The following is a 23,323-nucleotide window of genomic DNA, read 5'->3' on the forward strand; positions in this document are numbered from 1 at the left end:
AGTTGGATCATTCACTCTTGCCTGTGTCTCACTCATATCAGGGGGTCATATGACCCCCTCCTCTCGGAATCAACTTTCAGCTTCTCCCAATTCAGGCACCAATTTTGACCTTTTTTTTCCTCCCTGGGGAGATTTGAACCGGTCTCTCTAATCACCTCAGATAGGACAGAGAACAGAACAAAGAAACAGATTGGTTCACTGGAGTTACTTACAGGTGCATGGATGAGGGGTTATCTGTAGGCGTAGGGGTGGTTCAAGGGCATTTGCATACCTGGCAGCCCACTCTCAGAGCACCATCAATGATCTAATAGTTTCCCACTAGGACCCACTTCTCAAAGGGGCCGCCAATCTGCACAACACGCTGGAGACCAAGCCTCCAGCACATGCATCTTCTGAGGTCAGAACCACAGGAAGTGGGGGGGAAAAACCCCCGAGCAACATTATAAACCAGTAGGTTCTGACAGACACCACAGAAGATGGCACAGACAAAGTGAATGTTTTCTCAAGTGCATAGACAGGTCACAATGTAAGTCTCCCTAAAATGTTTTAAGCTAAAATGATTCAAGGTATTTCCTTTATTTTTCAATTCATTCTTCTCTCCTATATCACATCCCTGACCCCAGTTTCCCTCCCTCCTCCCGTCCCAGTGTTTCCCCTTCCCCCAACTCCTTTCCTCCCCCCACCCCCACCCCAGTCCTCCCACCACTTCTCAAGGGCAACCAAATAAGGCATATCAAGTTGCAATAAAGCTAGGCACCTCTCCTCATACAGACCAGGCAACCCAGTAGGAGGAAGAGTCCCAAAAGCAGGCAAGAGTCAGAGACGGCCCCCTCCTCGTGGAGTCCTGCTAGAAGAGAAAGCTCCACAGCCTTAATATTACATGCAGAGCGCCTGGGTTAGAACCATGCAGGGTTTCCGATTGCCACTTCGGTCTCTGTGAGCGCCCTATGAGACCAGGTTAATTGATTCTGTAGGTTTTCTTGAGGTCTGTGTCCTTGACCCCTCTGGCTCCTACAATCCTTCCTCCACCTCTTCTGCAAGATTCCCCGAGCTCCCGCCTGATGTTTGGCTGTGGGTCTCTGCATCTATTTCCATCAGGGACTGGCTGAAGCTCCTGCCTACCAGTATAGCAGACTTGTTCGGGGGGGGGGGGGTTGTTTTGTTTTGTTTGATGTCGTTGGTTCGTTGTTGTTGTTGGTTCGTTTTTTGCCGTTGTGTCTCTGGGCTATTCAGCTCTGCTTCATGGCTTTCCACGGCGTCAGGGATGGGCTCCCCTTAAACCGGACCAGTCATTGATTGGCCACTCCCACAGTTTCCGTACCACCTTTACCCCCAGCACCTTTACCCCCTTGTAGGCAAGACAAGTCATAAGTAGAAGGTTTTGTGGCTGGGTTGGTGTCCCAGTCCCTCCATCAGAAGTCTTGCCTATTTACAGGAGATGACCCATTCAGGCTCCATGTTCCCTACTGCTAAGAGTCTCAGCTTATGCAAGATACTCTTGTAAGCAAAGTGTGTTAAACACTGATAACCAAGGGTTTGCCAACATAGAGGAAGAACTCTCTTGTAACTAGGGGAACGGGAAGTCTCAGCGACAAGCTTATGAGAGAATGGCTGTCTCAAGGGCTCCAGCACACGACTCGGCTCGTCAGAGGATGGTCTGGCTGTTTCCACTTGTCTTCTGCCTCGGCACAGGTAAAAATGTGTGTGGAAATGGATGAAGTCGCTGAGTGAGTTCCTTCTTTGGGCCGCCTTGCTCATCTTGATCAGGCTGACTGCCAGGTTCTCTGTTCAGAGACTTAGGAAGTTCACATTGGTCCTAGCAAACTACTTCCTTCCATCAGACTGCTTGGGGACTGATTTAGGGCAAACATTTCAGCTGGAGCTGAGAGGAAGGGAAATGTTTTCTGAGGTATGGAAAATGAGTCTTTGTAAGTCAGGACTGTTCGTGACCAGCATGTTATGGTACAAAACTAAGTTTAAGGGGTAAAAAAAAAAATCTACAATTTAACTACTGTGATGCTGTGTAACTTCAGGGGGATTCATGATCTTTTCTGAGTTTCACTCTTCACACAAATATTGAAAACCCCCGCAATGTTTTCACACTGCAATTAGGAAGGGATTGAATGAGCCTGCGTCTCCTCCCTCCTACCTGTTACATGGATAGCAGGAAGGTTCACACTGTGTTTGAGAACTCAGAGGGTGTGCATCTGGACTGAAATGTAGTGTTCTAGGACAGGAGATCAAGCAAAGGCTGCTAACACAGACCTAGCCCCGAGGGAAATCATTGGGAAAAAAAAGGCGACTAGCATTTATTTTATTCCAGAAAATGGACTAGTTATTAAACATGCATTACGTTTAGATGTCTCATAACCTATTTGTGAATGTATTCTATTAATAGCTACAAGGAACTTGACTAAGACATTTTAAATAACTTGCCAAAATTCTATTAGTCATCAGGAAAAAAATAAAAAATAAAAACGAATCACTTGACAGAAACTGTCGGTAACACACACATGGGAGCATGCACAGAGAAGTGAACACATACTGCACAGACAGAACTAAGTAGACAAATCGACAACAGACATAAAAAGGAAGCAAGGTTCATTAAGGCATTTGATAACCATTCATTAGATGGCTACTGAATGCCTGACACGGTAGGAGTTTCAGGAACTAAGTCAGCGCAATTTCTGTTCTTGTGGATAAACTATAAACAAGTAAAATGCACCAGCTTAGGACAAATAATTTTGAAAAAAATAAGCAGAGAGGGGCGGGGAGGGAGAACATAATGTCACATCGTAGGTTGGACAGTCAAAGAGAGGGATAGAGTTGGGGTGGAGGAGCAGCCACGGGAGGAAGGTCATTTCCTCTTTGGATCTATTTTGTTTTACGTTATCAATACACTGGCCAAGAGGAAGTTTCCTGGAAGCAGGTGAAAACTGAGGCATTAGGCTGAGAACCGAGACTACCTCAAACTAGGAGGATGAGGGATTGAGGACAGAACTTTGGGAAATGCATAGAAGATGCAGAAAAAGATGAGAATTATTTAACTCCCATCCATCCATGTTGCCACTTCTCAGCCCAATTCCAGCCAGCGACTTGAGGTTTTAACCTCACTTTTTTACCTCTATGTCAAGACCAGTCAGACCCACCCCTCCCTCAGGACTTAGAAGTGATTAATGGTTGGCTGGGGAGGGAAAGACATTTTCCTAGGTAGTGTGGCCACTTGTAAGATGTCCTTGCCTCTGTACATAGCCCTTTCCCCCATGCTCCTATGAGCAACCCTAAGAAACTCATTGGCTTATCAGAGAAAGAAAAAAAAAAGAAAGGAAGGAAGGAAGGAACTGAAGGACTGGATTATAAAACTGGATAATTTCTGTGTGTTCCTCCTCCGCATCTCTGAGGGTTCTTCTTCTAACACCGCTGTGAAATATCAGACTCAGCCACCATCTGCAGATGTGCATAGAAGAGGCCGACAGAGCCTAAGTAACAGTTTACTGCCACACAGCTGTGGGGGAGGGGTATGAAGAAAAGAACATGGTTTTGACTTCGTCTTCCTGAGATAGATGCAGGTGGCCAAAAACCCCTCAGTGGAGCGGAACTGTGGTTACCAGGGTGGAAAGTGGCGGGTCTGGTTCCAGGGTACAACTAAGCAGGGGACACCAAAAATAGGAGAACCTCTCTGGACTGGGTGGTGAGGAAGAACTTTCTGGAATAGGTGAAATGATGTGAGAAATGAAATAGGATTCTAATAAAGAAGCATGGGAGGGAGGCGGAAGTGTAGAAGGGGAGAGTTGGGAAGGATTGAGGAAAGATGAGACCACCCCAGCAAGTATGTAGGCCAAAGAGATGCTCTCTGAGAAGAAGATGACTCACTCACTCACTACACGTTTTCATGTAGGTGAGACACATCCTGATTCCATTTCAGAGTCTCAGCTCAAAGATAAACCAAGTTGCAAAACGTTCATGTGCATGTACAGTGCTAATTTGTTCTGTGTGTTTACAAATGATGTGTGGCGGTGAGAGGTGGACATCCATTGTGTATCTTTCATGACTGCTCCTCTGCCTTTAGTCTTTTGAGACAGGACTCTCAGTGAACTTGAAGCTTGTTCCTTTGGCTGGGCTGACTGGCCAGTAAGCCCCTCGGAACCTCCTCCCTCCCCAGTGCTGAGATTAGAGCAATAGGTCGGTTCACTTGGCTGCTGGGATCTGAATCTAGATGGCCCTTTGCCATCACATCAGCCCCCTTCATTCCCTTTGTCTCATTTCCTTGGAGGCAAAGCTAACCCGCCATGTGACATGACAGTTCTACTCTTCAGGGCACAGCAGGTCCTCTTCCATTACCTGCACACGATTAGGCCTAACAACATCCCGCCATGAAGGAAGGACCAGTCCTTCATGTCAAGACCAATCAGGTCTACCCCTCCCTCAGGACTTAGAAGTGATTAATGGTTGACTGGAAAGGGAGAGACCTTTTCTTAGATAGTGTGGCCACTTGGAAGATGTCCTTGCCTCTGTACATATCCATTTCCCCCATGTTCCTATGAGCAACCCTGAGAAACTCATTGGCTTATCAGAAAAAGGAAAAAGGGAGGGAGGAAGGAAGGAAGGAAGGAAGGAAGGAAGGAAGGACTGAAGGACTGGATTAACTCACGAAGGGGTCAAAAGAAAATAACTAAGGTAAATAAGATCAAATTACAGGGGGTTGGGGATTTAGCTCAGAGGATTTTATTAGAATACAACTCAGAGAGGGGATGCTCTGGCTCTGCATTTCTAAGGAGCCCCGGGGTGATAATGCTCTTACCTATCTATCAATCCGTGGGCCACACCTTGAGTAGCCAGGTTCTGAAGTGTAGTCACACTGAAACTGGTGCCAGAGAAAAATGGGAACTAAATTCTCCGGGTGAGTCTGAAGGAAACATACAGGTGCTCTGAGGCCCAGGGGAGAACCATGGCTGCGTGTTTAGATAAAGAAAAGGCACAGGGGCTGCCTCTGAAATCGCCCTCCCTCCTGCGCTCTCCTCTTCTCTCACGTACTTTGCAGTTTAAGGATCCAAACGAGAGCCTCTGCAGCTGTGGTCCTGAGATTTTTTTGAGTCAGAGGTGTGAGCGGTTCTACTGCCAACCGATTGTGGTCTAAGGACTTCCTTTCCCCCCTGAGAACTGTTATCTTCTTTGTAAGAACCAACTCCACGTTCAGACGGTCATTTTACCTCATCAAAGGCAGACTGCTGTTTTACATCTTGTTATTATGCTCCAAGGCTCGTGACTCTCCATCGCTCAGACTCCGTTCTGTCCCCACTGTGACCTCTACTCTTACCAGCCTCAGGCCTCTCGGTTTTGATCCAGATCTAGACCAAGAGCTGCCTCTCCTCACACTACGACCTTTGTTCGTTTGCTCTTAAGACAGAATTCCCATAGCTTGTGCTCTGCGACAGTCACGTCTACTGTTCTAAAATATCCATCACTCGAAAAAAGAAAGAAATCTTAAGGTCTGAAGATGTAGCGCCACGGGAAAGCTCTCGCTTCACGTCCTGGGGATCGAGCCCAACAGAGAGAAGGGGAGAAAGCTGTATTCAGCTCCCCTTTTCCCACTTCTTCCTGTCCCCATCTCTCAGCCAACACCAATCTGCTTTCCGAGTCCATGGATCAACTAAATGAAAGCATACAATGGCTGACCTGTTGTGTCTCATCTAACCGAGTGTTAAGATTCTGCTGCTAAGATACCATAACCTAACATCCTTTGATATACTTTTTTTTAATATCTTAATGTAATAGAATGTACCTATTTTTTCCACTGCTTTTGTTTTTGTAGTATATCTAAGAATTCATTCTCAAATTCAAAATCACTAGCATTGACCTCTATGATTGTTTGCACTTCAAGTCTAGAGCGAGAGCGTTATGCACGTAAGCAAGTGCACTGCCCGTGAGCTATACCCCAGCCCGCCACTGAGGTTTTCTTCTACAAATTATACAGATTCAACTCTTACATTTAACTACTCTGACGTAGTTTGAGGTGGTTTTTTTGTTTTTGTTTTTGTTTTGTTTTGTTTTGTTTTATCCAGTCTGAGACTCACTTATGTTCCTGGCTGGCCTGGGATTTGATAAAAAGACCAGGCTGACCTGGAACTTACAGAAATTGGCCTGACTCTGCCTCCTTTCTAATGCTGGGACCAAAGGCATGCGCCATCGCACCCAGATGTACTTTACGTTGGTGTGAGAGGTAGGAACTTAGCTTCATCCCTTTGTATCTGCATATCCATTTGTCCAAGCATCTTTTTCCCCTTTTTTTAAATCTTCATTTATTTATATATATATATATTTTCATTTCAGCAAAAGGATAGTGACTAATTCCTTGACATTTCACATTTGGAAATATTTAGCTGCCTAGAGTTTATTGCTTTATAACTGGAATTCTTGGTTTGGTGAAATGGACTTGAACAATTACTTAGCACCAGCCTTTTTTGGCTTAAAAACTAAAAATGAAAAAAAATTAAAATTTGAAGCCAGGATCTTACCTGTAAGTGAGAGCATGTGGCATTTGCCTTCTTAGGTCTTGGTGATTTCACTCGGAAAAGTTTTAGTTCCACACATTTTCCTGAAGTTTTTATAATTTCATTTTTCTTTACTATCTGAATAAAGCTCCCATCATATATACATATATATATATATATATATGGCATATCTATGGTCATCTAGGGTGGGTCCATCTCATAGCTACTGTGAACAGAGCATTGGTAAGCAGAGTTGCCTAGGCTCTCTGTGGGAGGATGTGGAACCCTTTGGGTACGTACCCAGGAATGGGACTGCTGGCTGCTATGGCAGTTCTAGTTTTAATTTTTTGAGAAGCCTCCCCTCCACAGTATGCCTGTTTACATTCCTACTAACAGCGGGCATGGCTTCCTCGCTCCCCACATCTTTCCCAGAATTTGCAACCATTTGTATTCTTCATGTTGGTCATTCTGAGTAGTCTGCGACGGAATCTCATTGCCCTCACAGGGGATGATAGTGAACGCTTTTTTTCAAAAAACTATTGATTAATATTCTGTATTTCTTCTTTTGAAAATTCTATGTTTGCTTCAAAAGCCCATTTTTTATTAGGTTGTTTGGGTTTTGATGTTTACGTTTGTTTTTTGGTTTGGGGGTTCTTTGCATATTCTAGATATTAATCCTCTGTTAGGATACATAGCTGGTAAAGATTTTCTTCTGATATGAAAGCTGCTTTGACATTTGACTGAGAGACTGGTTTGTTATACAGAAACTTTTATTTTCCTTGAAAAGTCCCATACATCTTATACAGTGAACACTGATCATGCCCATTCTCCACTCTCTCTCTCCAATTCCCCATAGGACTCCCACCCATTTACCTACCTCTCAGTTTCATGTAATTCCTCCTCCTCCTCTTTCTTTTTTTTTTTTTTTTTTTGCCACTAATGACCCTCTAAATCTAATTAGTGCTGTTCGTTGCAAATAAGTTAGTGACTCCCTCTCCCTCACCAGCCATCAGCTCCCATCAGCCCCGCTGATAAGTGTGAAACTTTGACTGGCTTCCCTCATGCGGGAAACCATGGTTACTGTGAGTTGATGTATACAATACCCCTTTTGTGCCTACAAGTCAGTATATCACGGCTCCCATCCTCATCTGCTAGCTCTTGCTTTCTTTTCTCTCCCTCTTCTTTGAAGTTCCCTGGGCCTTGGATGGTAAGAAGCTGTTATAAATTACCCACTCACAACTGAACCCCCAGAGTTATTTATGTCCTGTACTTTGCCCAGTTATGAGTCTCTACATTAACTACCTGCTGCAAAAGGACCAAAGTTGAGAGCCGCACAAATCTCTAAACACAAATGTTTAGAACACAGTTTGACCGCATGAGCATTTAGCAAAACATCAATAGTAGGTTCCCTCTTCCTTGCCCAGAGCCTATAATTTAAAGCATCAAAAGCTTTTGACCAGGTTTACAGTACAAAATCCTACCTGTGGAAAAGGCCTTACATCTCATTAGAAAGTAGTTGGTTACCCCCATAACTTTCATGCCACTATTGAACCAGAAGGTATATCTTACTAAAACGTCAGTGTTTTAACATCTAAGGTTCCGCACTGGGAAGGACCATTGCTATCTTTTCTCCCCTCGCAGCTTGCATAACACCTTCTGGCGCTATGTAAGTTAGCCAGCAGGAAGAGAGTGTCCTGGTAAGTTAGAGGTTGATCTCTCTATGTCTGATATCCAAAACGAGTGGAACCTTCAGCAATAGGGTCTTACCATGTTGTTATGATGGGCAACCAAGATCAATTGCAATAGCCTGTGTGTTTGAGGCTCCACTAGGGCCTCCCTGACCATATGGGATGTCCGTGTCTGGCACCGAGCTTTTTTCGGGGGGTATTGTGGTTTCTGTAACACAGCTGCCTGCTGAATGTTGCCTAGTTGTGTTGGCTTGACCTTCTGCAAGTCTCTGTAGCTGGGGTGAGTTCATGAGTGAAGTTGTGGTGTAATCTGTAGAGAACAGCTTTTCCCAGAACCCCCCTCCCCATTCTCTGTCTCTTACATTCCTTCCACACCAGCTTCCCTGATGTTTCCTGGGCCTTGTGGGGTGGAAGTAGATGTCCTATTTAGGGATGGGCACTCAAGCATCACTTATTCTCACCCTTTGACTATTAGTCATTGCATTCACTCCTGCCCACAACAGAAGGAGCTTCTCTGACTAATGTTAGTGCTAATCTGTGAACCCCTGGGTATGTTATTCTTTTGGATATCATATAAGTGGAATTTGTTTACTTCTTTTCTAGATTGTTCTTCATTGCTAGTGTAGACAAACACAAACTAGTTTTTGTTGGGGTTTATTTGTTTATTTGTTTGCTTGCTTGCTGGTTGAGATAGTGTTTCTCTACATAGCCCTGGCTATCCTGAAACTATATAGACCAGACTAGCCTTGAACTCACATAGATTCACTTGCCTTTGCCTTCCAAGTGCTGGGGTTAAAGGTAGACCAGGCTCAGGGCTTGCTTTTGGCCCTAAGTGCTGGGTTTAAAGGCATGAGCCACCACACCCAGCCAAACTAGTTTTTGTGTGTGTGACCTGGCAACCTGCAACTTTGCTGAATTCACTTATTAGTTCTGTCTACTTTAGTGGGTTCTTTAGGAAGTTCTGTTTATATGACCATAACATCTATGAGCAGGAATTGTTTGTTTGTTTGTTTGTTTGTTTGAATTGATATGGCTTTTGTTTTTTGTCTTGCCTAGTTGCTCTGGCTGGAACTTCTAGAACAACACTGAGTAGAAGTGGTGTACATGGGTATCATCTTCCAGCTTTAACCGGTCTTGCATATAGTCTTAGGGTTTCTGCTGCTGTGATGCAACACCAAGACAAAAAGCAGGTTGGGGAGCTTACCCTTCTATATCACTGTTCATCATCAAAGGAAGCCAGGACAGGGACTCAAACACAACTGGAACCTAGAGGCAGAAGCTGATATAGAGGCCATAGAGAGGTGCTGCTTACTGACTTGTTCAGTCTGCTTTCTTGTAGAACCCAGGACCACCAGCTCAGTGATGGCACCACCTACAATGGGCTGGCCCTTCCCCTATCCATCACTAACTAAGAAAAATGCCCTATCACCCTGCCCATACCCTATCTTATAGAGGCATTTTCTCAATTGAGGTTTTCTTTTCTCAGATGACTTCAGCTTGTGTCGTTGACATAATACTACCCAGCACACATATCGAGAAGAATGGTAGTTGCAGGTTTTCATAAATGCCTTTTGTCAGGTTAAAGATGTTCCCTCTCATTCTTAGAGTCTCAAAGAGTATTGGGTTTTCTCAAATGCTTTTTCTATATCAAATGAGATCATGTGTCTTTTTTTCTTCATTTAGTTAATATCCATGTATTATCGTATTAATATCAGTTGGTTTCCGTGTTTAACTACTCTGACGTTTCTGAGATAGCTCCATTTAATCGTGATGTATAACCTTATAGTATGTGGTTTGGTTCCATTTGTTGGTGTTTTGTTGAGGGATTTTCCACAAACATTAGGTCTAGCAGAAGTTCTGAACCTGTGGGTCATGACCATTGAAAACTACATATTTCTGATGCGCTCTGGAACCTGCAGCCATAAATCTATTTTCACTGCTACTCCCTAACTGTAATTTTGCTGAGCAGTGTCTCAGTTCCTAAGACCTTCAGAAATATGTGTTTTTCGATAGTTGTGAGAATGAGCCAAGAATATCTTCCTTGAGGACTTGTCAGATCAATTCATCTTGTAACTTTGAGATCGAGTTGTATGAGGTGTCTAAATCTCTCCCTTCATCTCTATAACTCTCTAGTAGAAAAGACTCACCTCATTAAAAACTGACACCTCACTTGTGTTCCTGAGTCCTACTCTGGCTTCCCCCTCAGAAACAGCTCTATGTTTTAAACATTCTCTTTCCAGCATATCTTTAAAGTCCTTCTCCATGCACTGTCCCCCTTTTCTGTAAATTTACTAAGGCCTTTTACCATCCTAATGACTGCCTCTCCTCCATCCCACCTCCCCCTAAAAGGTCTGCTCTATGTTTCTCTTCCTTTCTCTGTCAAATCGCTTGATAAATCATCTCCCACTTTCTGAACTAATTGTCTGGGAAGTAAAATGGCCCACTATGTCCTCTTTGGCTATGAACATACATGAGCCAGCCCTCTAAGTTAGAAACACCACGGTTTTCATTTCTTCTGACTTTTCATTCTTTTTCAGAGCCATCATATGCCTACCTTTGCCTTATCCTTCCTAAAACACTGTTTCCATATGCTTCTCTTCTTCTCCAAATATCTACCTTTACCAATACCTTACAAAGTCAATCCCCACTGTTCAAGTGACCCTTTTAAGACTTTCTATATTCTCATCTCAGTCTGCGTAGCTTTCATTGAGTACCCTGGAGCAGCTTCTACAGAAATAAAAAGCTAAATCAGACACTCATGTTCTCAGAAACATGTCATCCGTTGGGTGGAACATAAAAAGTAGAAGTACAGTATTCTCTGACTTGATATCACCAGGGAATATCAGCACCTTCTCCATAGTCCAAGTGGTCCATACAGTCGCAAAGGGATGCTTTCTACATACCCTCTCCCATCACCACATAGCCTGCCACAGCCAGAACCACCACAAAACCTTTCCAATTCCTACTCTAATATGCTGGCTCTACTCCTCCACATTTACTTCCAGCAGAGCAATGGGATGCCCCAGAACATCAGTATCCATGCTAAAGGTGCTGGCCCACCAGGATAAAAAAAGCATCAGTGCCCAATCCAGGAAAAAAAAGTTCTGTGTTTCCTCTGGGTCAAGCCATGTCACCTGGTGGTCTTTTGAGCATATGCAGTCACTTCTGATCTTTGTGTACCACAAGCATGTTGGTTCAAATCTGGTTTTGTTATTATCTTGTTTTAGACCTGCAGGAAACTGCTACTCCCTTATGTTCTTTCTGCCCAATGCACCCCTCTATCCTTAACACAAGCTCCCTTCTCCTTCCCCTGCACCAGTGGCAATCTACACAAATATAAGCAAAGGCAAATCAGCACTTTAGCAGTCCCTCAAAGAGAAGGGACAGCTTACCCTGTGAAGATGAAGGGGGGGGTACTTTTCAGACAGAAGTGACAGCGATGCAAAGAAAGCAGAATCGCCCAGGAAATTTACAAATGACTGAGCAATGGGAAAGTCCCGGTTATAATTCAAAAATCTTCCTATAATATCGCATCTTGTGACTTGCTCATTGATAACGGCCCTTGGTCCATCATTCCCTATTGATGCCTCCAAAGAGCACATATATATCTCCATCAATTCAGTATTTATTGACCTGAAACTGTGCTGAGCAATAAGAACACATGGGAGACAAGCAATGCAGAGGCAGACCTAATCCCAAGCCAGTGCCCCACCCACCACAGCACTCATTCACCTGTCAGGCTTCTCCATCCGAGAGTGAACCAGCAAGTCAGAACTCTCTTGTTCATACACGCAACATATGTATTCCCCAAATCCACACCAGAAGCAGACATATGAAGGAGGACCAAGAATATGGTCTGGGTGCCATCATTTCTACTTTTTTACCCATTCAATTAGCACAGAACTTTGTAAATAGTAGAATACATTTAAGCTTTTTGAATAAACTAATAATCCAAGCCTAATAATACATGCCCATAATTCTAGGTCTCAGGAGTCTAAGGCAGAAGATTGCCAGTTTGAGGCTAGCCTGGGCTACATATAAGACCTTGTCTCAAAACCACAACCACACACACACACATACACACACACACACACACACACACACACACACACACACACACACACTAATAAATTTGATCTATAAAATTAAGAGAATTTAAAGGACTATGCTAGCCAGCATTGCAAGCATTCCTGGTGAGTCCTATGACCACTGAGAAATGAGCCCAGTGTCTTTATTCAGAGAAAGTGAACTTGAACATCCTGAAGACCTTCCACGAGGGGGACTACAATGTGTCTGCTCACTCACCATGAGATAATCTGAGGCTCACTTTGTGCCAGGCACTGTTCAAGGATGTTCACAGTAGTGGTAAAAGAGATAAAAAAAAAAATCCTTTCCTATGTGATGCTTCCACTTCTAGTAAAGAGAACAAAACAAAACAAAAACAGAACAAAACAACAACAACAAACTCCCACAGATTTATAAAGCATGGCAATCGCCATAGAGAAAAATAAATCCAGCAGAGAGTGGGTTACAGGAACAGGTAAGGGTTGGTAGTGAGGAAAGAGTGGTCTCAGAAGACATCACTGAAAGAAACATTTGCATTGAAGGCATTATTCGGGCAAAGGAGTTGGTCACATGTTTGCCTGGAAAAAGTACATTCCAGGGAAGGACAGGGGCAGACACAGCTCAAGGGATACCTGAGTCGGAACAAACTGGATAGGATGGCAGTTGTAGGGATTATGCTGGAAGAGGAAACTAGCCAATCATCTTTGTCCTTTATGGGTCCAATGAATTGAGCTAATACCTGTGTATACACACAGGAAGATGAAGACAAAGAACACTGTTATCGATACCCTAATTTCCCCTTAGGTGCCTCTTACTGCCCCTCCTTCCTTCCCAAAAGTAACCATCCTCCTTGATTTCTGACAGTACTAATTTGTCTTGCTTGATTTTTAAATAAATAGAATGCTACTTGGGGACACCTTTTGGACTCGAGAGATTTTGCTTGTTAGGTTTTACTCACGTGACTCTGAGGGGAAAGAGGGGGCAAAATGACAAATAGCCACATGTCGAAAGGCTGATGGGAAAAGGGGATGTTCCATGGCAACACTGACATGCCTGATAACCTTATGGCAATTCAGGAAAGAGAGCAGAAGTGCAAGCTCATGGGAGAGCTGAGTAAGTGTCAGGAGGCCTGAGAGAGCAGTTCTGGGCCACCTCATAACCACACACACAACTGCAACTCTTCCTAGGAAAATAAGAGGCCCCAAGAAAGTTGAAGTCACAATCGTGGTGATTTGTTGACTAATAGTCAAACATCTCCACAGATCATACCGTGAGTAGCAAGAATAACCACAGCATGGTCAGTTAACCAAGTAAACAGAGCCCTAGAAAGTAGACTAACATGTGCTAAGAACTTGGCGTTGGCATTCAAGGAGCAGCCTCTTTAAGAGTTGTAACAGTGGGGCTGGAGAGATGGCTCAACTGCTAAGAGCTTGGGCTGCTCTCTCACAGGACTTAGGTTTGATTCCAGAACCAACATAGCAACTCACATCTGTCTTACTGTAACTCCAGTTCTGGGGGATCCAACTCCCTTTTCTGGCCTATGTAGGCACCAAGCATGTGGTACACAGACATACATGCAAGCAAAACACCTATACGCATGTTCTTAAAACCTGAGTTTGAATCCTGGCTCTGCGAGTTTTAAGATGTCCAACCAAGGGAAGCTGGTTAACCTCTCTATAGCTCAGTCTCCTTATTCATAAACAGATACTGTTTTTATCTGTCTCACAGACTGTTATCACCATCAAATGAAATAACGCACGCAAAGAACTGTATTGCTGTAAATCCATGTTACCGGCTCTCTGCATTGCACAAATGACTGGCTGTGACAATGCTACCATCAGCAAAACCTTGCAATTGTTCGAGTTTGTGTCAAGGGGTCAATATAGTTCATTATCCCTCACGGATTGTTGCCAAAAGATTTCAAAAGTTGAGGTCACCAAAGTATAACCAGCAAGGGTAGAAGGAGACTGTGAGATGGGATCATTCAACTAGATCAACTGCCTATTAGCCAAGTCTGCCAGATACTCTGCTTGAGGTAGAACCACTGGGAGTGTAATTGTCCACTGCAACATTTCTGAGCACACTCCCCACTTCTTTTTTCTTCAACACATCTTCTGGCAGAATTAAGAGAAAGGATCTAGGAATATAAGGGGATTGTCGGAGACAGCTCTTTAGCCCTCTCCTTCTTTGTTTACAGGGAGTGATGTTCCACAAAGCAGCTCAAACCCCCGACTCATGAATGGCATTCTAGGGGAGTCTATAGTTCTTCCTCTAGAGCTTCCAGCAGGAAAGATAGCCAGCGTCATCGTCTGGAGTCACAAAGAAGCATTGCAGGGCACTATAATGTTCATCATCCAACTAAAGGAGCCCGAAAAGCCAAATATCATTAACGCTAATCGAGAGAAGGAGAAGAGACTGAATATCACCCAGTCCTACTCCTTGCAACTCAACAACCTTACAATGGCCGACACGGGGTCATACACTGCACAGATAACCACAGAAGACACTGAACCGACCATCTTCAGATATACTCTGAGGGTCTTTGGTGAGTTCAAATATGGCACTTAATCATGTACAAACTTTAAAAAAAAAAATCCAAATCACATATTTCAATTGTGTGTACCTACAAGAGTGCGCTGTAGTCTAGTGCTAAAGATGGTGGCGTTTGGTGTCATAATGAAGTCTGGAAGTAAAGCATTTCCATAACATAGCACAGCTAAATAGCAACTGAGCTGGGTTAAAAACTAAGCCTTGTGGCTCTCTACACCAATCACCTCACTTTCCCTCTCAGCCAGAAATGTACAGTTAGTGGAAGCAAAATGCTTAATGACACTATTAACATGCACAGTTGGGTATCTAGCACACACTTGGCTCTGCCAGGTGACTGTGCTCAATCCTGTCCCCAGAGCATAGCCTTCCTTAGTCATGGTCTCAGAGATGATAAGTGGTAGAACTTCCCATATAACTGATCTATCTCAGTTTACACAGAGACCCAGCAGCTGACTTATCGGAGGTGTTGCCTTAGGAAGTGCTCTGCATAGGTGAGCCAATTTGACAGAGAAACAAATAGAAAACCTTTTCTATCAGGGTTACTTAATTTCTAATGGTATTTTCTCCAGATGTCTTAAGGTGACCATTAACCAAAAAAAAAAAAAAAAAAAAAAACAAAAAACTGCCTTTCTAACTGGAAGGATGATGCACATCTATAATAAACCCAGTATTTGGGAAGTTGAGGCAGGAGGATCAAGAGTTTGAGGCCAGCCTTGGCTACATTGATAGACCGTCTCAAATAAATAGGTCTGCCTCCCTAGTATTAAAGAATGAAAGTGCTTTCAACGTAAAAGTATAGAAACCATAATGAGATAATGGATTAATCTAAACCATGAAAAATCTAGCTACTGGAGATGTTCAACAATTCCGTGGAATATTTTACAGGAGACCCAAGCATTAAAATGGCTACCCAAGAACAGTGACACGGCTCAGGAGGTAAAGTGCTTGGTACCAAGCCTGAGATACTGAAATAAATTTCAGGGCCCAGGTGGAAGGAGAGAACTGACTCCCACAAGTTGTCCTCTGACCTCTATATACATATCCCACACTCATGCATATAGACACACACACACACTACCACACCATACCACACCACAGCAAAACATACCCTATCAGAGAGAGAGGGGAGCGGTAAATAGTTAAATTAACTAAATGTAAGCTGGTCACAATGGGTCACCTTTAATCCCAGCACTCTGGAAGCAGAGGCAGGTGGATCTCTGTGAGTTCAAGACTAGATATAATCTACAAAGTAAATCCCAGGAGAGCTGGGGTTATGCATAGAGACCCTGTCTCAAAAAAACAAAAACAAAAACAAATAAATACAATAATTACAGCATGCCGTGAGTGCCAAGAAGGCATGGAGCATCAGGGTGTCAAGGGACAGAACAGGAGAAATGGTGCTACAGACCAAAAGTTGGCCCTTGAGCAAGCTGCACAAGTGCTCTGTCACTGAATGTACACCAAGGAATGACTTTTTTAGAGGAATCAGCAGGATCAGCAGAGGCCGCTATTGAAGACACAACGTTTGGGGCAAGCTCTGTTGGTATTAAGATATCTGGAGGGAGAGCCATTCAGAACAGGAAACAAAGCTCTTCTGCACTCAAAGAGCATCCCTCAAGAAGGCCAAACATCAGTTCTCAGCATCCATATAAAAATCTGGGAATAGTGACAAGCATCTGTAATCCTAGCAGCAGGGAGGAAGAGACGGGAAAAACACCTGGAGCTTGTTGACCAGCTCTTTGTAACAACCGCTAAGTTCAGTGAGAGACCCTGTCTCAAAGACTAAGGTGAGGAGTAATAGAGGAAGACACCCAGCACCAATCTCTGACCTCCACATGCATGTGAGCATGTACCCATACCCTCATGCACTCATATAAACCCATCAAGAGAAAAGACAGGGTGGTGAAAGATGTTTTTCACAGGTTGATCAGCAAAACCATGGGTCCTTAACTAAAGTCTTTTCTCTTTATGTAGAACGACTAAGTAACTTAGAAATTGCCAACCATACTCTCCTGCTAGAGAATGGCACCTGCCAGATGTACCTGGCCTGCACTGTGAAAAATTCAAATCAGACTGTCTCATTCGAGTGGCAAACCACGGGAAACATCTCTTTAAGGGAACCAAATGTCACTATCTCTTGGGACCCGAGGAATTCCAGCAACCAGACTTACATCTGCAGAGCCGAGAATGCTGTCAGCAATTTGTCGGTCTCTGTCTCTACCCAGAGTCTCTGCAAAGGTAACACCAGCCTTGGGTCTTCCTGGGAGCCTCAAGCAGCCGGATAGTGTTAGAGCCTGGATTCACAGCCTACTTGACAAAGCAGCCAAACGCTGCAGAGAGGAAGGGGCCCGCGCGCTAAAACTCTCTGCCTCTGTTGATCTTCTTCCTGTTTCCCTCCCCAAGTCCTCTTGCAAGAGCAAAACCTCAGGAGTCAAGATGGCTTTCTCCCATCCCAGCTAGGCACTACCTGTCCTGCCTCTCAAAAAACCTGACAGACCCCCTGACTAGGAGTAGAAATGACCATACCCAGCTGCTATAAGCAGCCCAGAGGAGACTGGAGAGATGCTGTAAAACAAACTCAAAGAAGCCTTCATCTTATGTACAATAAGAAGTTCCACTTTCTTTTGTTTTTTTTTTAATTCTTCTTTTCAGATTTAACTAATCAACCCTGGACTAAAGCACAGCTTACAGCTATAATTTCAATACCCATGGTTGTAGTTATTCCCGTCTTTCTGTACATGTGCATATATCTTTGGAAGAGAAGAAGAGGTAAGCTTTCCTCCCGCTTTCTTCTGTCTTCTCTAAGGCGGTGGGGTTTAGACTCTGGGGTCTCTGGTTGCCAAGGGTCAAGGGAGGAGAGACACAACCTCTGACTAAATTAGTCCACTGGGATGATCCCCAGCCTATGGCCAGGCATCTGTTTAATTGCTAGGGAGTGGTCCTACTGAGAAAAGCAATAGCCAGTCTTGGGATGGACTCGTTCACCTGCCTTGCATTTGGGACCTGTTGCCTGCATCAGGAAAGCTGCCTGGTGGAGAAGGACGGAGGAAATACTCTCTCACTGAACTCATGCCTTCTACCTTTCTGCTTTCACCCGCCAGGTTCTCTTCCTCTGACTCGCCAACATCCAGGTGAGCATGCAGCCTTTTAACAAAACGTAAAGCAGACAGGGTGAGGTAAATAAAAGAACAGGGCCTAGCCAGAGGAATCGACAAGGAGAGAGGAGCAAAATCAGAACGTGACTACTCGACTGGACCCTGTGGTGTCAGGAAGACTGGCTTATAACCAGGAGACCTATAACATCCCTCCCAAGCGTGTGAAGGGCATCAGACTTTCCTATAGCAAGGTCAAGATTGCTAACTTCTTTTCTGATGGAGAACATAAGTCCCGGCGATAGGAATCCATGGACCTTCCATTCTCTGTCACTTTGAGCATGAAACACTCAAAACCAGGCTCTGTGACTGTACCACTGAGATTCAATCAAGGTTGAGACAGCGGGAAGACACTTCGAGAGAGATGTGGATACAGACTCACTTTCTGAGTCTCATCCCATGGGTGATAGTTTCAAGATGTCATTGTGGAAAAGAGGGCACAAGGTCAGGGGTCAGAAAACCTGCATTCCAGCTCCTATCCCTTGGCTTCCTAAGCAACTTTGTACAAGTTCACCAATGACCCTTAAGCCCGAAATTCCTCATCTCTAAAATTGTCAAATCTGTCAGACGGGGCTGTGAAAACAGTCTCCAGAGATCTCACAGACTGTGGTATTTAGTCTTTCAAGTGTGTTGACATGAGGGAGTCACTGAGCCTCTGAATCTTAAGAATACCGCCCACATCCTCACCCAAGAAATGAGGTTAGAAATAAAATGTATGGTAGTTCTTGTTTAGCACTGAACTACAAAGGTTGGAAGGTGGAGAAAGAGTCCTTAAGGGGGGTGGGAGGGGGCCAAGCTTGAAACAACTGCTTGGTGAGGGGATGGGTGGGTGCTCTAGAGACCAGCAAGACCCAGGATCCTGTGCAGAGTTGCCCCAGAGTCCTACCACTGACAGCTGTACCTTTTGTGTGTGTCTGTGTTAACCATAGATTCCTCCCAGAGCTCAGATACTCCCGGCTCTCCTGGGAACACAGTGTATGCACAAGTCAGTCACCCGATGCAGGTAAGTCCTCTCAGCTCTGTTTACCATCAACGTCGTCGTTACTGGGGTTCCTCCAAAACATGTCATCATAATCATCAGCCTTTGTTATTAGAGAAGGCAAGCACACGGCTGACCACCCAGTGTCTCAGGCAATGCTTACCCTCACTCTTCCCAGTGTCTACCTGCTTAATATACCAGAAGGTCTTTGTGCTTCAGGGTAGCCCTAACCTGCCTGGAAATACAAATTAGAGCCTCTCCTTTTCCCTTGCCACACTTGACTGGATCAGAGCAGATGATAAATGAGGAAGAGGTGACATCCAGGAAGTGGGGTTCCCTGAGAGCTTAGAGTAGTGTCTCAAGAGAGAAGGGGGCCAAGTACACAACCCCTCCACCATAAAAGGAACGAACTACAAAAGAGAACTCCCACATAGTAGGATGGCCTTGGTCAAGCACCAGGGTCCCCACTAGCCTATTGTGGGGGCACTTTCTAAATAACTAGATAGCCTGGGGAGCCAGTTCTCAAGTCTTCTAAAAAAAATAATAAACCAAAAGAAGTTGACATTCTTGAAATCATGGAAGCAAAGCAAGAACCCAGCTAGAAGTCTTGGATTGCCCAAGCCAACACCTGTGGCCCAGTCGGCACAGACTTTGTGGAGTAAGTTCCTAAAGGGCATTCACACGTTTTGCCCATTTACTCCAACTCCTGCTGGGAGCATGCTCACCCGCACCCCAAAACCGAGGTCACCAGCCCATTCATCAGCTTCTGGAGTCTAAATTATTCTCTACATAGTCCTTCATTCATTTTAAGTATCAAAATGTATATACAGGTTCATCTAGGACCGGGGGATGTCTGTTGTTACTACTACTTTGTGTATCCAGAGAGCCATTCATTTTTGTCTTGTTTTGTTTTTCTTTCCTTTTATTCATTCATTTACTTATTTTTCATTCATTCATTTCTTTTACATCCCAATCACAGCTTCCCCTCCCTCCTCTCCGCTCAGTCCCACCCTCTCACTTTCAGCCCCCAGCCCCAGCCCCCCTCTCCCTTTCTGTCAGAGAAGGAGGGGGGCTCCCATGGATGTCATGACACCTTGGCATATCAAGTTGCAGTCAGACTAAGCAGCATCTTCTCCTAATGAGGGTGGACACCGCAGCCCAGTTAGGGGAAAAGGATCAAAGGCAAGCAACAGAGTCAGAGATTGCCCCTGTTCCTGCAGTTTAGGGGCCCCACATTGAAGGCCATATGTGTATGAAGCCCAGGTCTTGGATGCATGTTCTCTGGTTGGTGGTTCAGGAGAGCCATTCTTAAAACTGGGAGTTCTTGTACTTCTGGCTCCCCACTTATGACATGGTGACTAGGCCATTAGACTAACGGGTAACAGAGCAGGCAAAGTGAATGGCTCAGGTTATAGCTAGTGAAGTCTAAGACAAAAGACCGGATGGAATCAATATCTACCTGGCCCGGAAGTTCTTAAAGATAGAGAAGCGAGCTTAGAGTCAGATGCAAGGCAGGGGTGTTTTGTTTTGTTTTGTTTTGTTTTTTCTTTTTTCTTTTTTTCGGAGCTGGGGACCGAACCCAGGGCCTTGTGCTTGCTAGGCAAGCGCTCTACCACTGAGCTAAATCCCCAACCCCGGCAGGGGTGTTTTTATCCCTCAACATGATTTTGCCTTTCTGTTGTTCTCTGGCTGGGACCTTTACGTTGCTGGGATGTTGATATTCTCTTTAGGTTGCTTTTCTGTTTCCTGGAAAATGTTGCTAAGACATCACAGGTTTGAACTGGTAGAGCTTGGTCCACCAGTCCCCCTTTTTTTCCTTTTTGTCACACTGCCTTTCCCCAAAATAACTGCATGCATATGACTCTTTTGTTTGTTTACAGGAAATGAAAATCCAAAATCCTATAAAAAATGACTCCATGACAATTTACTCCATAGTTAATCACTCCAGAGAGGTAACCATGACTGCTTTATCTTCTTTTGTTTTGTATGTCTGCTTATATGTGTGTAATGTATGTGTGTGGATGGGATAATTTCCCATTCTGCTTACTCCCACAGAACAATGCCTATCACTAAACCTGAAGCTAACTAAGCCTGTGGCCAGAAAGCCCAAAAATTCCTCCTGTGTTGGGCCCCTGAAGTGCTGGCATTACAAGCATATGCAAGCTTTTTACAAGGAGACTGGGGATTTGCACTCTTATCCACTGAGCCATCTTGCCAACCAATATGTTCTTGTAGTTTTACTCCTCTCCCAAACCTATTATCCTGCAAGAAAAATAAAAGGTCCATTTTACAGATATCTAAATACCACTAGAAAAAAGAAACTCTTAGAACATTAAAAAGTTATCTTGGGGCCGGTGAGATGACTCAGTGGGTAAAAGGCAGTTTTCAACAAGCCTGATAACCTGAGTTCAATCCCCAGGACCTACAGTATAGGAGAGAACCAGCTCCCACAAGTTGTTCCCTGTGACAGAAGCATGTACACACACACACACACACACACACACACACACACACACACACACACACTAAATAAATAAATAAATAAATAAATAAATAAATAAATAAATAAGTAGAGTGATAATATCTTAACTTACCTTGTATTGGGATCACCTATTATAACTAACCTACTTATTTTTTAATGTAAACCTGCCTCGTGCCTTCAATAGCCCTACCATCTAACCACTGGGGCTTACGTGTCCTCTTTGCAGCCATGGAGGGAAAGGTATGGCTCTGATCTCTCTATTAATCTATTTCATTTTCTCTCCTCATAAAATAAGCCCGTTTCTCCTAGGCTGAATACTCTTAAGGACATCAAGTAAGTTGGTGAAAGACTTTAAAGAAAGCCAAGCAGAACACACCTCCTGATCCCTTGGAAGAGCACAGAAAAGAAGCCTGTTTTCCAACCGGCAATGGGATCCAGATACCCAGGGTGATCACTTCAGACTTGATCCTCCATACACATGTCAGACGCTTCAGGAGTGGCAGGATCTGTAGAGACATAACCCCAAAATTGCTTTCCAATCAAATCCAGGACAAATCCTGCTTTGGATAACATACCCACGTGCTGCTTCCTCTCTGATAACTAAACGATCAGACTTTCGATGGACAGATCATGATTCAGCAAGGAATTGTTTCTCCTCTAGAAGGCAGCAGGATGCGATTGGCTTGTAGAAAGAGCATGGTGTTTGGCTAAATGTGTAGCATCTGGCATTGGATGGGCCCACACACATGCCCTGACAAATCATTTACTTAGACAGGCCTCCTGGGGTAATTCCTATGTTCTTGGACTTTTAATCTCATAGCCAAGAATAAGAGGAGGATAGCGATACACCGGTTCCATTGCTCACACCAGGAATCTAAGCCATACCTGACTACGGTTTAATCACCAAGCACTTGAGACTCTACCTCCAAAATATATTAAACCTATCTCTCTCTTTTCAACCTGTAGACACCATGCTATCTCCATTCCTCCCATCTGGAACCTGGGGTACTCCAATCACCTCTAAACATTTCTTCTAATTTTGCTCTTGTCTCCCCACAACCCATGGTCTAAAAGACAACCAGCACAATGCTCTTTCTCTTGACTTCCCATACCCTTGCAGACTCCTCATGACACCCACTGTGAAAGCCAGAGTCCATGGCCCTGGACGGTCTGGCACATCCCCAGACTCTGTGAACTTCATTCTCCCCATTCTCTGACCTCTGTGACCTCTTAGTTCCTCCATCAGAGAAGAAAGTTCTTCATATTACAGCCACTTACATCTCCCTCAAGGTCCTCCTTCTGCTTGTTGGGTTCCTCCTGCTCTTTAAGCCTCGGCTTCCATAAAAGATCTTCCCAGTACACTCTACCTAAAGTGGGCCTCCTTATTCGTCTCTTTAACTTTCCATATTGTTTACTGCATGTCATTGAATATTTATTTTTAATGTCTGTTCCCGTGGGATCAGAGACAATAATTATTTTATTGTTGTAATCATTAGTACGTAGAACATTGCAAGTATTCAAACAATGCTTTTAATAAATAAATGTATATATGATGGATTGGTGTGGGAATTAAATGAGACAATACGATTGTCTCTGCAACTGTGGGTCTATTGTGTGTTCTATCAACTGCAAACTGAAATGTTTGAGAAAAAATTGTATCTATACTAAGTATATACATACTTTTTTCTTATTATTCCCTTGAGATAGACACAGGTTCGATACTACACACACGCCCCTCCCATTTTTTAGGAGGAATTGACATCTAGGGATAGCCTAGAACCATCTTCCAGAAACACCAAGAGATAACTGTAAACCTGAACCCCTTAGCCTAGTGCCTAACACATTAAGAAAGCTCAAGAAATGCACTAGTATTGCCTGGTGCCATGTGGCAGGGCACTCGTGGAATCCTAATGCTT

At 44.0% G+C, this 23,323-nt stretch overlaps 1 protein-coding gene and 1 long non-coding RNA gene across 62 annotated transcripts in view; one reads left to right on the forward strand and one right to left on the reverse strand.

Annotated features, from left to right (window-relative positions):
- The window catches only part of LOC103692288 (uncharacterized), a 140,921-nt gene extending 140,506 nt beyond the window's left edge, over positions 1-415 (reverse strand). For all 29 annotated transcript variants that reach the window (XR_015636168.1, XR_015636163.1, XR_015636180.1 and 26 more), the window contains exon 1: positions 213-415. This is a non-coding gene — a long non-coding RNA (uncharacterized LOC103692288). The remainder of the gene's footprint in view (positions 1-212) is intronic.
- Slamf6 (SLAM family member 6) lies at positions 328-23,011 on the forward strand. Of its 33 annotated transcripts, none has more exons than XR_015635327.1 (9): positions 328-526; positions 1,436-1,692; positions 14,442-14,789; positions 16,769-17,032; positions 17,447-17,563; positions 17,896-18,645; positions 18,876-18,949; positions 20,806-20,877; positions 21,703-23,011. XR_015635327.1 is itself a non-coding variant. In XM_087581419.1 (9 exons), the coding sequence occupies exons 2-9, from the start codon at positions 1,608-1,610 to the stop codon at positions 21,742-21,744; spliced, it is 1,032 nt and encodes a 343-aa protein (XP_087437545.1). In that variant the 5' UTR covers positions 328-526; positions 1,436-1,607; the 3' UTR covers positions 21,745-23,011. The 33 variants fall into 33 exon arrangements, 20 of the variants coding, with proteins under 20 accessions (XP_087437545.1, XP_087437547.1, XP_087437539.1 ...); XR_015635335.1 differs by having other exon boundaries at positions 17,896-18,390; XM_087581419.1 differs by having other exon boundaries at positions 17,896-17,925.
- The last annotated feature ends 312 nt before the right edge of the window (positions 23,012-23,323 follow it).

The sequence above is a fragment of the Rattus norvegicus genome, chromosome 13 (genome assembly GCF_021556685.1).
Source record: "Rattus norvegicus strain SHRSP/BbbUtx chromosome 13, alternate assembly SHRSP_T2T, whole genome shotgun sequence".
Classification (NCBI taxonomy): Eukaryota; Metazoa; Chordata; class Mammalia; order Rodentia; family Muridae; genus Rattus; species Rattus norvegicus.